Source organism: Psittacula echo (genome assembly GCF_963264785.1).
Source record: "Psittacula echo genome assembly, chromosome: 2".
NCBI lineage: Eukaryota > Metazoa > Chordata > Aves > Psittaciformes > Psittacidae > Psittacula > Psittacula echo.
The window spans coordinates 109578427-109590665 of record NC_137737.1 but is presented as its reverse complement, the minus strand read 5'-3'; the positions used below and the strand labels follow the sequence as shown (position 1 = coordinate 109590665).

The 12239-nt window shown below is 42.8% G+C and overlaps 1 protein-coding gene across 1 annotated transcript; it reads left to right on the top strand.

The window, feature by feature from the left end:
• Positions 1 to 323: 323 nt before the first annotated feature.
• LOC308217443 (myosin regulatory light chain 2, smooth muscle minor isoform) lies at positions 324 to 6825 on the top strand. Its single transcript, XM_080610516.1, has 4 exons — positions 324 to 363; positions 1772 to 1970; positions 2105 to 2266; positions 6032 to 6825. Exons 2-4 carry the CDS (start codon positions 1787 to 1789, stop codon positions 6202 to 6204), a joined length of 519 nt encoding a protein of 172 aa, XP_080466642.1. The 5' UTR covers positions 324 to 363; positions 1772 to 1786; the 3' UTR covers positions 6205 to 6825.
• Positions 6826 to 12239: the final 5414 nt, after the last annotated feature.

Sequence of the window (12239 nt, the reverse complement as noted above, 5' to 3'; positions counted from 1 at the left end):
TGGGGCTCCCTCCACCCCTCCCCGCTGCAAAGCACCTGCGGGCGGCGCCCAGGGCCCCGCAACCGGCAGCGGCCACTTCCCGCGGGCTGCGCCAACGCTGCCCGAGGGGGGGAGCGGTTGCGGAGATGCCCCGAGCCAGCCGCACCGGGAGGGTGAGGGGGGCTACGGTCGTTAGGGAAAAGGCCTTGGTGCCGTTTCGCTGCCATCCGCCGCTTCTCCCGCCGCCACCTAGCTTCAGTCCGCCGCTGGTCCCCACCCGCCGCTCCGGATCAGGATGGTTTCTCCGGGAAGCACCGGGTCTGCTGCCGCCGCTTCGTCCCTTCCGCGTCACGCTCGTACTGGGCCACCGCGGCGGCCGTTGGGGTGAGGCCGGGAGGGTCCGGGTGCTGCCGGTGGGGCGGTGAGGGGGCGGGGACGAGCTGTGGAGAGTGACCGTTGGGAGACGCGTTCGAGCCGGCGACTGTTAGCGACAGCCGTTGGGGCAGCTGCTGCTGAGGGGAAGCGATGGCGTCGTCTCTTCGTAGGGAGGGCGAGAGCTTTTAGGCTCCATACGCCCTTAGAGCCTAGGGCGGGATGCTGCTTTAGAACAGAGATCAGCCTTCTGGGGGCAGAAATAGAGTATTTATTTTTTAATTAAATCTCTTGAGTGCTGTGCTCGCTGGAGAGCTGAGCGTGTCGGCCGAGCTTGATTCTCTCCACACGCCCAAGCTTAGGGCAAGAGGTGGCTGCCAGGTTGTTTTCCAGTCACAGCATTGTGTGGTTAAAGCTGAAAGGGGCAGCCTATAGGTTTTCCCCCATCAATCCCTCCCACCCAAACTAAAAGACAAATGCAATCTGCCCGGGTTCATGTTATAAAATCTTAAGAGCCTGCTCCTCAGCTCTGTGTGATGGAAACATTAGCAGGCTCAGCAACAGGTAAATTAAATGACAGTGGTAGCAATAAGGACCAAAGTGTGACCATTACTCTGTGTTGTTCAGACCCGAGCACAGCCTGAGTGCTACAGGTGAAGATGGCTTTTTCTGAGCAGTTTTTTCTAGGGAGATGAGCAGAAGAGGCATGAGTTGGTTGCTTTCCCTTTTTGTTTAAAGGAGTAGGCAGCAGACGTGAGCTTTCAGGTACAACAGACCGGTAGTATATTTTGGGTAAAATTAAATGCATAAAAGTAAATGAAGGTCAGACAGGACTTAATGGTATAAACAGAAAAATAGCTTGCAAGATTTTCTCCTAGCTTTAGGGTGTTTTTAAATAATGGAAGACAAGGCAAGGCAGCAACCCATCATCATACAAAATAACAACTACTTATCACTGTCAGGTGCCAGGTATAGGCACTTCAGAGTTTGTTCAGGTCAACTGAGTTGTGTTTCTCCTTTCCCTGCTACTTAATATTGCACACATTTATTGTCCACCCATCTGTATATCCATACAGTGCTCTTTCACAGGCTTAACAATGGCTCTCAAAACCTCACTTTCTTCTTGTAGTTTCCTTCTTGCAGGTGCATGTATCAAGAAGAGATCACAGACAAAAGCTGTCCCTTTGAAGACTGAAATTCAAGATTAACTTATGTCTTATTTTAGTGAGTTTTTTATTTAGGAGTCTGTCATTTGTTTGTATTTTCTACTCTTTTTTCCTTCTTCATTAGCGAAATATATTGGTGAGAGGAAATGGAAGTGTGTAAGATGTGTTTTCTGTGAACTTTCATGTTAAACTACAGTACATTTTTTTAAAAGTCCTGGTTTTACTGTATTTACAGTATTTATTTTTCTCCTTAGTATCCAACAGCCAACATGTCCAGCAAAAAGGCAAAGACGAAGACCACCAAGAAGCGCCCTCAGCGCGCCACTTCCAATGTATTTGCGATGTTTGATCAGTCGCAGATTCAGGAATTCAAGGAGGCCTTCAACATGATTGACCAGAACAGGGATGGCTTCATTGACAAAGAGGACTTGCATGACATGCTCGCCTCCCTTGGTAATGTCACTTTTCTGTTTGTGGTTGACAAACAAATTTGTGCAGTTAGAATTAGAATAATGGAGCCTGGGATATGCTCTTCAGGTTACTTTTAGTTTGAAGGCTAAACCGACTGTGAATTCCTTTATTTGTAGGAAAGAATCCAACAGATGAATACCTAGATGCCATGATGAATGAGGCTCCAGGCCCTATAAATTTCACAATGTTCCTCACAATGTTTGGTGAGAAGTTAAATGGCACCGACCCAGAAGACGTAATCAGGAATGCTTTTGCTTGCTTCGATGAAGAAGCAACAGGTACATAGGTGAAACTCAGACACTGGGGGGGGGGGGAGGGGGGGGAAGGGAGATAGTACCTTTGTGTTGTTTATTTGGGTTTCTAAATAGTATGCTGATTTTTGCACTGTTATAAATGAAGTATGACACAGTAATTCTATATGGCATATTCTACCAAGTAGTAAGAATTTGACTTTTACTGAGTGAGAGTGAAAACTGTCTGGCTGTTCTGTGTGAGTACTGAGGACTACTAGTAATGTTGTTCTGTGAGTATTTGAAGAAAAGTTTTAACTGGACAGCATGTATGTTCCTCTGAGTGCAAAATAAGATATGTTTGCTCTAAGGATATGAGGAATTCAAACTGAAAATATGTGATTTTCTACAGCATTAAAAGGTAACAGATGTGAAATCTGTACTACAGCTGAGTGTGTCCACTCCCTGCAGTAGGTTTGAAATGCATCCAAATTCTTCAATGTTTCTAATATTTCAAGACAAGGTGTCCAGGCTGCATAAACTTTTGAGACCTCATTTTGCCTTGTGTATGTTACAGCTCTCATGGCAAATGTCATGTGTCATGCCCTCACCTGCAGCTCAGTTTGTTTCCAGGTTGCAGGAAGGGCTGTACTTTAGTGATCTGAAGATAAAAAACAGGTGGGATCTAGAAGACAGAAATTACAAGTTGGACTGACTTGCATAGCAAGATGGGGAGAAAAGAAAAGGCAGAGCTGTTTTACTGTATCACACTTAAAATGTTGCACCTGTAATCTAGAGGGTAGAGGTTATTTATTATTCATGTAGGCTAAGATTCTGGAGAAGTGTGTAGCAAGTGGGGGTGAATCTTTAGGGCAGTTCTGTGGAATCACAGGATATCAGAGCTTTGACATGCTGTGAACATGTCTTACTAGTGCGTGCCAAAATTACGTAGCATCTGTACTACAGATGTCACCACACCTGTAACTTTCCTCACAACTGTCCACAGTATTTCAGTCTAACCTGTGGATATGTGCTCTGAACCTTTCGAAGAATATTATTCCATTTCAAACAGCTATTTTCAGTCTGTGTATTTTTAGCACCTTTTGCCGTTTCAAAGAGTGTGTCTCCTTCCTGCTGAGGTGTAGGTAAACAGGCTTTCTGTTGGTAAAGCCTTTTCAAATGTTAATTGACTTCCTTCCTGTCAAGGAAAATCTTTTTACCATCTTCTAGAGAAGGAAGTTTTGTTAATAGGTTAATTATTTTCTCTCCACAGGTAGTCTGACTCACTGTGCTACAGGGGTTTTTTGTGTGCACCAAAACAAGAGCCTGTGAATTACGATATAAAGAAAATTATTGTGCTAACAGTTCTTTTGAACAGTAACTTTCTACATCTATGTAAATAATAAGTTACTAGTTCAGGCCCCCATGTACTGATAAGATTGATCTTATTATCTTTCAACTCTGTGTGGTAAATGTTTTAGTCTAGTCTTAGGATGATTTGAGGATAATGGTTCCACCGTTTCTTTTGTGTCTTACACCATCCTGAAATGTTAACCAGAAAACATGTTAGATAGTTACGCTATTTTATTGATTTTTGATTCATAACAGTCAAAATACAGTCTTCAAAATCATGTGATGTATTTGTAGAACCCATGTCATGTTTGCCTTTCATTCATTTTATTCTCAGAGTTGCCTTCTGATAAGTTTGTTCCTTTTAAACATAAATAAAAGGGTTTCCAACTATGTCAAAACTTTTCAGTTTTGCTTTTCCACTTCGTACTCTCCATGAGTGTGTGTGTGTTACTGGTGTGATTTCTAGCTCTACCTCAGTGTAGTTCTTTTGAAAGAGTATAATACAAATCAGATCCTCTTGATGAGGATAAGGCAGTTGTACTTGCTGGTTTTTACTTACATTTTCTATATTGCAAATCTAGTTGAGTATATTGCTTTAGCATTACTATCATGTGTAGTACTATGAAATTGTTTTATAGTGTTATATAATAACTATAAATTATAAAAGTTATATCTGTCTGCATTTGTTATGTCTGATCTTTGATCCTGCATTGTCATCTGTTTTGTGCTGCCTGAATCTTAGTTTTTGCTTCATTAATTTGTTACTCCCCATCTACACCGAAGCTGTGTGTGAGGGAGAGTGGGTTTGTTGTTTACTTTACAATTTGGTGCTGCTAAAACTTTTAGTGTATTCCTAGTCTGGCAACCTAGTTCAGTGTTTAAACACCTAGCTGCTCAAACAGGAGCAATCTGTCTCCTTGAGGAGCAATCTGTCTCCTTGAGGCTAAACTTGGAGCACCAAAAGCTTTGCATTCTTTGAATACTAATCCTTTTGTCATCTCTCAGCACTTGGTCTCTGTAGGACCTGCAGAAATAGAGAACCTAATCTGTCTCGCTGCTTTTCCCCCTTCTTTACGCACATCTGCTAAGAGACAACTCCAGAGTTTGACCTGATTAAGATGAGTCTGGCTAATTGAACATTCTCTGACTTTTTGAAGTAGAACATGGCTGTTAGCCTTCTTCATTTGGAGTCAGCTATCAAGAGTTTGCCTACACTGGGATATGATGCTGGTTTAATTAGCATATGTTGAAACACGTTTTTCTCTTCCCCGCAGCATACACCAACCCCATGATAATTTGCCATGTTCACTGACTGCCTTTCAGTCCCGATTCCCTCTTTGGTTTTGTCTCTCGAATGAATTCTATTTGCCTAAGTTATTCAACTCTCTTTCCAAAACAGAACTGCTTTTGTGTTGTGTTTTTTTTTTTTTTTTTTTTTTTTTTGTCACATTCTAATTGAATCTACATCAGTTGATGTGGGTGTCTACGTATGATTTCCGGCTGTTCTGCACAGTTTACACATTCTTTTTTGGAACATACTTCTACCTCCTCTATTACATTATTGATATTTCTCCAACTGAAGTTCAGTAACCAATTTCTTTATCAAATGAAGCAACTATTGTGCATTTAAAAGCACGGTTGGTCTTATTTCAACATTAATTGGTTTCTGCATTCTTCTGTCTACTATTTGCTACTCGCATTCCGTTTTTTCATCTCAAAACTTCCCTGGAATTGTTTGGCAACTGGTGGTTCTACCCATCTATTGAAATTGAATTAACAGGACATACTTAGCAACTGCTTTCTTCCAAAATAATCTGCTAATATTTTAGCATAAATAACTTGATATATTGTACCTTTTTCTTTACTAGCTTCTCTGCGTCTACATCTCAACAAGTAAACATTCTTCCTCCCTTCTGAGTTAACTTGCTCAATCCTGTCTGAAAGTCTTTTCTGTTATAAACTGTCGCTGGACATTTGCCAGCAGCTCTGTATCCACTTAAACCGCCTCCAGTAACAGTATTGTGTAGAGTGAAGGGCCAACCAATGGTTATTTAGTCCCCAGAGGAAACTAGTTTATAGAGGATACACAAATATATCTAATTAAGTCAAGAAAAATATAATTGAATTAAGAGAACAGCTTGTGTAAAGAAGACTAGCAGTGGCAGGAACTTGATTTTCCACTTTCAGCTGTTAAAGATCGGTGGGTGGAAATAGGTGTTTACCGGATCACAGCAGATCAGGTCCTCTTTTCAAAAATCTGTATGAATTGCATTCAATGTCCCTCTCCTCCCCTTTGCATTCAAGGAGTTTCTTCAGAATCCAGTAAGAAAATATTTTGGGCTCTTGGTGCAGACGCATATTACCCACTGTATTAGTTAACTGCATGTCTTTCAGTATGTCTGTTCTACTGCTTTTGAAGGCTTGGCTAAGAAACAGCTTCCCCTTTGTGTTTCTTTCTAGGGTTCATCCAAGAAGACTACCTGCGAGAGCTGCTCACCACAATGGGAGACAGGTTCACGGATGAGGAGGTAGATGAGCTGTACAGGGAGGCACCCATTGACAAAAAGGGGAACTTCAACTACATTGAGTTCACACGCATCCTGAAACACGGAGCAAAAGACAAGGATGACTGAGCAGATCCTCAAATAACTGCAGATAGATTTCCCCCCTCCCCTTCTCCCTTCCCCCCCGTTAGTTTTATTTCTCAGGATCTGTTTTCTCTTTTTTCCTGTTGGGACCTTTTGCATACATTTTTAGCGTTCCAGCTTTTTACCTCTGTGGACTCTGGGCCTGCTCAGGCACACCTGCACCTTTGTAGTAAGACTGTACATGGACAGGGAGGGAGGACAGCTTACAGTGATAGAGCTTTAGGGACAAAGATCAGTGAGTGTACAGGCCAGGTAAAAATGTCAGTGCTACTCACCCTAGGTAGATTCATTTCACAGTTTTGATGGTAGCTTTTCAAATAAAACACTGCTATATTAAGCACATCATTAAAATTTTCATGCTAGAAGTGGACTGTTTAATCATCTGTAAGTATTTTTGCAACTGTATGCAGTCGTGTTGTTACCTATTTTTGCCTTAAAAATGAAGCATAAGTCACTTAAGTATACTGATGTTTGTACTTCAGCAACTTCACTTACTATGAGCACATACAATGAAGAAACCCTGTCCTTCAAATTTTACGACACTGTAAATTAATAATTTCTGTCTAGGACTTGCACATTAAACATTTTAAATCCTATGGATGTAATCGAGGGGGTATTTTACCACCTTGGCGCCTCCCTTTCTTGACGCTGAGCACAATATAAATACTGCTATTAAAAACTTCTGTAGTAAATCCTGGTGTTGTCTTTAAAAAGATACCATATATGAGTAGAATGCTTGAGTGATGCGTCTTATCAGATCTGCAGGACTAACAATATAGATTTCATTACATTTTGTTGCAGCCTCTTTTTTTTTATTTTCTCTTCCTGTATTTTTACAAAGCACAATGAGGATGGGTCTGGATGAAGAAGGGAGGTGTGCTCACTCTGTCTGAAAATTACATTATTGCTTTTCAAATGAAACAATGTACAATATATTTTTAAGAGTATCTGCTGAGAGTGGTGCTTTGGGTGTGTGAGAAGGAGGCATTCCTTTTTGTTCTATTTCTCATTATTATGTTCTCCAGTTCCTGTGGTAGGGATGCGTAGCAGATTGGCTCCAGTACTCTGAAGCAACTTTGCCATGATCAGAATACTTGTGGTTTTAGTTTTTTGGCCTTGAGAGAAAGAGTGATCAGTGCTGCTTCTGTCACTTCGAGGAATTACATTGTTATCCCTTCAGGATAAATGTCACTTGGTGGAGAGAGTGCCGAGTTTCTTGCTAGGCTGCTTTTCTGAGATGAACTTGTATTAAACTTCGTTAGAGGGCAGTGGTTATTTGTTTTAGAAACACACTGTTCTTCCATGAGTAACCTACGAGGGCTGTCGTCTTTTGAGGACAGTGCTGTAGAAGTCGTTCACTGGTACCAGTAAGAAAAAGCTGTGCAGTTCCTGCCCGGAAGCCTGGGCCTGGCTTTGCTCAACAGGGAGCCTGACGGGTCTTGAGGCCAGTTCCCAGCGCCATCGGTAGGTGGCATCGCAGCTCCCGGTGCTGGCTTGGCTGAAGGGTAAACGGTTCCCAGCACAAATTTGTTGTTGACTTCCGAAGAGCTCGCTTAGTGCCGTGTAGAGAGATAAAAAAGAGCAGTTCAGTTCCCAGTGAAGTTCCGCTCCTACCACAACAAGACTAGAGGTGCTGGGAGTTTTCAAATTGCAGCTTTTGTATGGCAGTAATCCATTCATTACAGAAGTGAATAAAAAGAGGTTATCTGCCAGCTGTTGTTACAGTCATGGATGTACAAATGCACATGTGGTGTATGTTTGGAAAAGATTGGGTTTCAAAGGGACGTAAGGCCTTCCTTGTAACTCAAACCAGATACACACTCGTACATTTCATTTCTCAGCATCTCTGTAAGCACCCTTCTTGTTCTGTGAGATCAGCTTTGAAAAACTACCCCCTCCCCATTCAAATTTATATGTTTGCATAACTTTGTTTACATATGAAAGACTAAAGCCTGTGATACAAACTAAACTGTTGATGCTGGGAGTGAGGCAGCTGGTATTTATCTACAGCAATAAAAGGCAGTTGTTAAAACCCCAGTTCTCGCTTCTGGGCCAGGGCGATGATGTTGCCATATAGCAACGCCTATATGCCGTTTGGTCTTGCGATGATGAACAATAATTCACTAATGCTATTGTTCTTCCCCTTGCCTTGGGGACAATCTTTGTTTTACTCTCCCAAGTTTAGTGGCATTTAATGCTCATAAAAACATGTCAGGGAGACTGATAAAAACTGACTTCTAGTAGGTAATTCAGAGGCCTGGGATTTCTCTTGAGAAGACATTTTAAACCCCCACTAACCTCTGATGCAGAAGGTGCCTTGAAGTCTGTGTCTGCCTGGAACCAGTAACACTGGTTTTAGAGACTAATTGCAGTTCTCACTCCTGGCAAAACCCTAAGAGCTGCGCAGTCTCCAAGTGTTCTCATTGAAGTGGGTCAGCAGAACGTGAAGGCGTTTGTGGGGGGATGCCTTTCTCTTTTTATTATTATTAATTCAGTTGTTTTGTAGCTAGGCCACTTGAGTGGAGGGCTGGAACAATGTGGCCTTCAATCCTCTCAGCTAGAAGAGAGAATTAAAAGTAGGTCTGCAGCATTCAGGCTGAATGTTAAACCACTGAACAATTGAAGGAGGGAGGGTGGAACCATCACAAGTGGCTGTGTTTCTAATTGTGCTTCTTTCCCCCCCCCCCCTTTTTCTTTTTGGCAAATGAAGGATCTTGGGCAATGATCCCAGCAGAAGGGATTAAAGCGATCAGTTCTACCTGAAGAAAGACTCTTTCCTCCTCTTCAAGGTGAAGCTTGAAGCTTCCCAAAAGCTGTGATTCATAAGTGGGGCTGGTATGTTTATTTCCTGTGGTTGCAGAGGCAACAGAGCTGAACCCTAAATGAGTTTTAGCTTATAAACCTTTTCATCTCCAGGGCTGTTTGTAAACGTTTTCCTCTTTAGGGCTATTTGTGAGAAGCAGTGCCTGGGAGTCACCAGGGAACTGTCTTGCACATCCTGTATCTGACCTCATGCTACCCCCCACTAGCTGTCAGTGCAGGTCAAAACAGGCGAAGGTTGTCCCTGCCTTTCCTCTGCTTTAATGGGGTGTCCTGTGAGCTGCCATGGCTCAGCAGCTGGTTATCCTTAGGCAACTCGTCCGTGTCCACCCTAGGGGCAGTCATTTTGTGAGCTGTGCTGTCACTGCTTGGGAGTTACAGCCCAAACTCACGTAGAAAGAGCAGTGGTGACTCCTTACCTCCACCTCAGTACTTCATGTTGATGAGATTCAGCAGAGCCTTACTCAGTGCGCTTGCTTTAATAGTTACTAATTTTAGTGCCTAACTCCCCTAGATGGGGAGAGAGCAGCATCTGTCAATCTGGCAGGCATGCCTCACTGCAAATAGTACCAATGATGTCAAGCATTCTTCTCTGTCACCCAGATACCAAGTAGGGGGTATTTAATATGACGATATCCAAATGTCAAATAAAATGATGCTTGGTCTAAAAAATGTGAGTGTCTTACAAGAATTCCTATCACCAAGGTAGTGGTGTCTAAATGCTAGGCGCTTGGTATGACCTTTGTGGACTGTTTGCAGGCATGGTTTATATCGCTATTCAAACAACCTTAGCTAATTGCTGACTCATCGCTAGTTCCACTCTGCGGATCCCACTGCCAAAGTATAAAACTTGTTTCAGCATCACTTATTAGCTGTGGAAGACAAACCTAACTAGAGTTCCTCTGTAATCACCATGAGATCAGAGGTTTCATGTAACCAGAGTGTTTAAGAATGTAAAAAAGCGTCCACACAGCTTCAACAGGGATGCATACCAGTCCCAGCAGGCTTCTTTCAGTGAGGAGGTAGGAGTTGCAAATAAAAGATACTTGCAGCTGGAAACTTCCTTTTCAAATAACTGCAGGTCACTGTGCCATTGGAAATGGTTGCAAAAAGCTACAGTGAGACCACAACCATTGCATGCTGCTGCCCCCCCCACCCTATATGTACAAGGTTTCCTGAGAAATCTGCTGAGCTCTGTGCCCCACAGCCTTAGGGAGCTTCAAAGCTACAGGGCTGGAGTCAGTTAAAAGGGGAGTTGACAAGCTTCATGTTAGAAAGATAAGCTCGTGAGCTTTGTGGTACATTTTTTGAAGAGAATTAAATGGAACAAAATTACTTATAGTTGGTTCTCGCCTGTTTCTTTTACTGATTCAGGGGATAAGGTATTGTGTATGTATTAGAACCTGAGACACATGTTGTGGAAAACATCAGTGATGACAGTTATTGCTATCCTGTTGGCAAAGAGGGGAACTTGGCCATGAATCTAAACCCTTCAACTTTGCCTGCCCCCTCCTCTGCTAATTAAAAAAGGTAGCAATGTAATTCTCAGTTGTCAGAAGACAACATTCAGACTTTTTGTTTGTTTGGGGTTTTCTTAACTAATTCAACATAATCTTAGAATTTAACTTGTTTCTCTGCTGTAATAGGTGTAGGTACACACACTGCATTGGTCTCACCAGTGTTTGTTATTGTTGCTTTTTAGTATGTACATTGCCTCTTTACATAGGTGGGGCAGAAAACAGCAGCACTGTTACAACTGTATTTGGGGAAGTCCTACTACATGGTAGACCTATGGCAAAGAAGTCATCAAACTTGAATGAAATGGTGAGGAATATACTTCAAAAATGCCAAACTCTGATTCACTTCCTGGAAGATGACTGTAGGCCACCTGAACTGCAAAAAGGAGGATAAACTGTTGCCATGGAGTGCTAGTTACAACTGCGTGATTATCAGAAACCCTACCTGGTAGCAACTAGAGCCAAATTTGGAGGCAAGTTACAATGTGGATGGATGGGCCAGCCATCAGAAGCCAGGGATGAGGCTTGTAGGAAGTACTTGAGTGTACTCTGTTCCTGTTGCAATGCATGCAGCCTGCGGCCCCTGACATTTTCTGCCCCAAGCTCCAGACACAGAATTCTGGTTAACTGAGGAGCCATCTAAACTGAGAAGTATTAAAATACCAGAAAGAGGAGAGAAGATAAGGGCTGAGGCACTGAAGTATTTCCTGATGCAGCTGATCAGAGACATGACTGTCTGTTGAGATCCCAGTAGTCTGCCTTCTACAGGGGCTGGACACCAACGTCTAAGCAACTCTTTAGGTAGCTCCTTACTTTAGCAATGCTCAATAGCTCTTCCAGGGTTGTTTTATATGTGATGTTTCATCCACCCCCCCTCTCACCCCCTTTCCTCCTGTCGTTTATGCAAGCACTCAAATGCCTTCCGCGGGGGGGGGGGGGGGGGCGCTGCTATTACAAGCTTTACACATGCCTAAGGGTTGAGGCCCTGAAGTGAGAAAGGCATTCCCTTCCCTGCTTTGTGTACCACACCTTGGGCCTCACCTTGAGATAAGATTCAAAGCAGCTAATAAGCTGTAAGGCAGGCTTTGCAAATTTTGATGAGTAAAAATTCAAGCACCCCCAGGATTAAGGAACAATTCAGTGTCTGCTTTGAAAATGCTGGCAGTATCTAAATGGGACATCAGTACCTCAGAGATTTCAGGCTCTTGGCTCAAACCAGATTCTTGTGCACATCACTGGATGCAGAGCAATAGGGCAGCACATAACAAAACTGTCAGCTGAGGGCAGTAGGTAAGGAGGCTAGGAAAACAGGAGACTGTTTTGGCTGATATTCTTACTGGCAACACCTGGAAGATCTTACCCTACACCAGGGTTTCAGGGCTGGCAATTGTGCCTGTTCCACCACTGATCTCAAGTACTGCTATGAGAGAGCAAATGTCAAACAAAGGGGTACTGGCTGCTTATTTTCACAACCATTTTCCAGACTCGAAGGGTACCTTACACATATGTGACTGATTTTGTATTATTCTTACCCGTGACAGATTTAGTGCTTGCACACACCCTTTGCAGGAATGTTTTTGTTACCTACTGGTGGTTTTGAAAGTGACTATAAAAGCAAGGAAAGCATTTGGGAGATGCTGTTATTATGAACAGGTTAGGGTGTGTTTATTTTAGTTATTTTTA

Excerpts from the sequence above, each read along its gene's own strand:
- LOC308217443 (XM_080610516.1), top strand. The coding sequence starts at position 1,787 with ATGTCCAGCAAAAAGGCAAAGACGAAGACCACCAAGAAGCGCCCTCAG. Across the intron at positions 1,971-2,104 it reads TGACATGCTCGCCTCCCTTG|GAAAGAATCCAACAGATGAA; the intron begins GTAATGTCACTT and ends CTTTATTTGTAG. Across the intron at positions 2,267-6,031 it reads CTTCGATGAAGAAGCAACAG|GGTTCATCCAAGAAGACTAC; the intron begins GTACATAGGTGA and ends GTTTCTTTCTAG.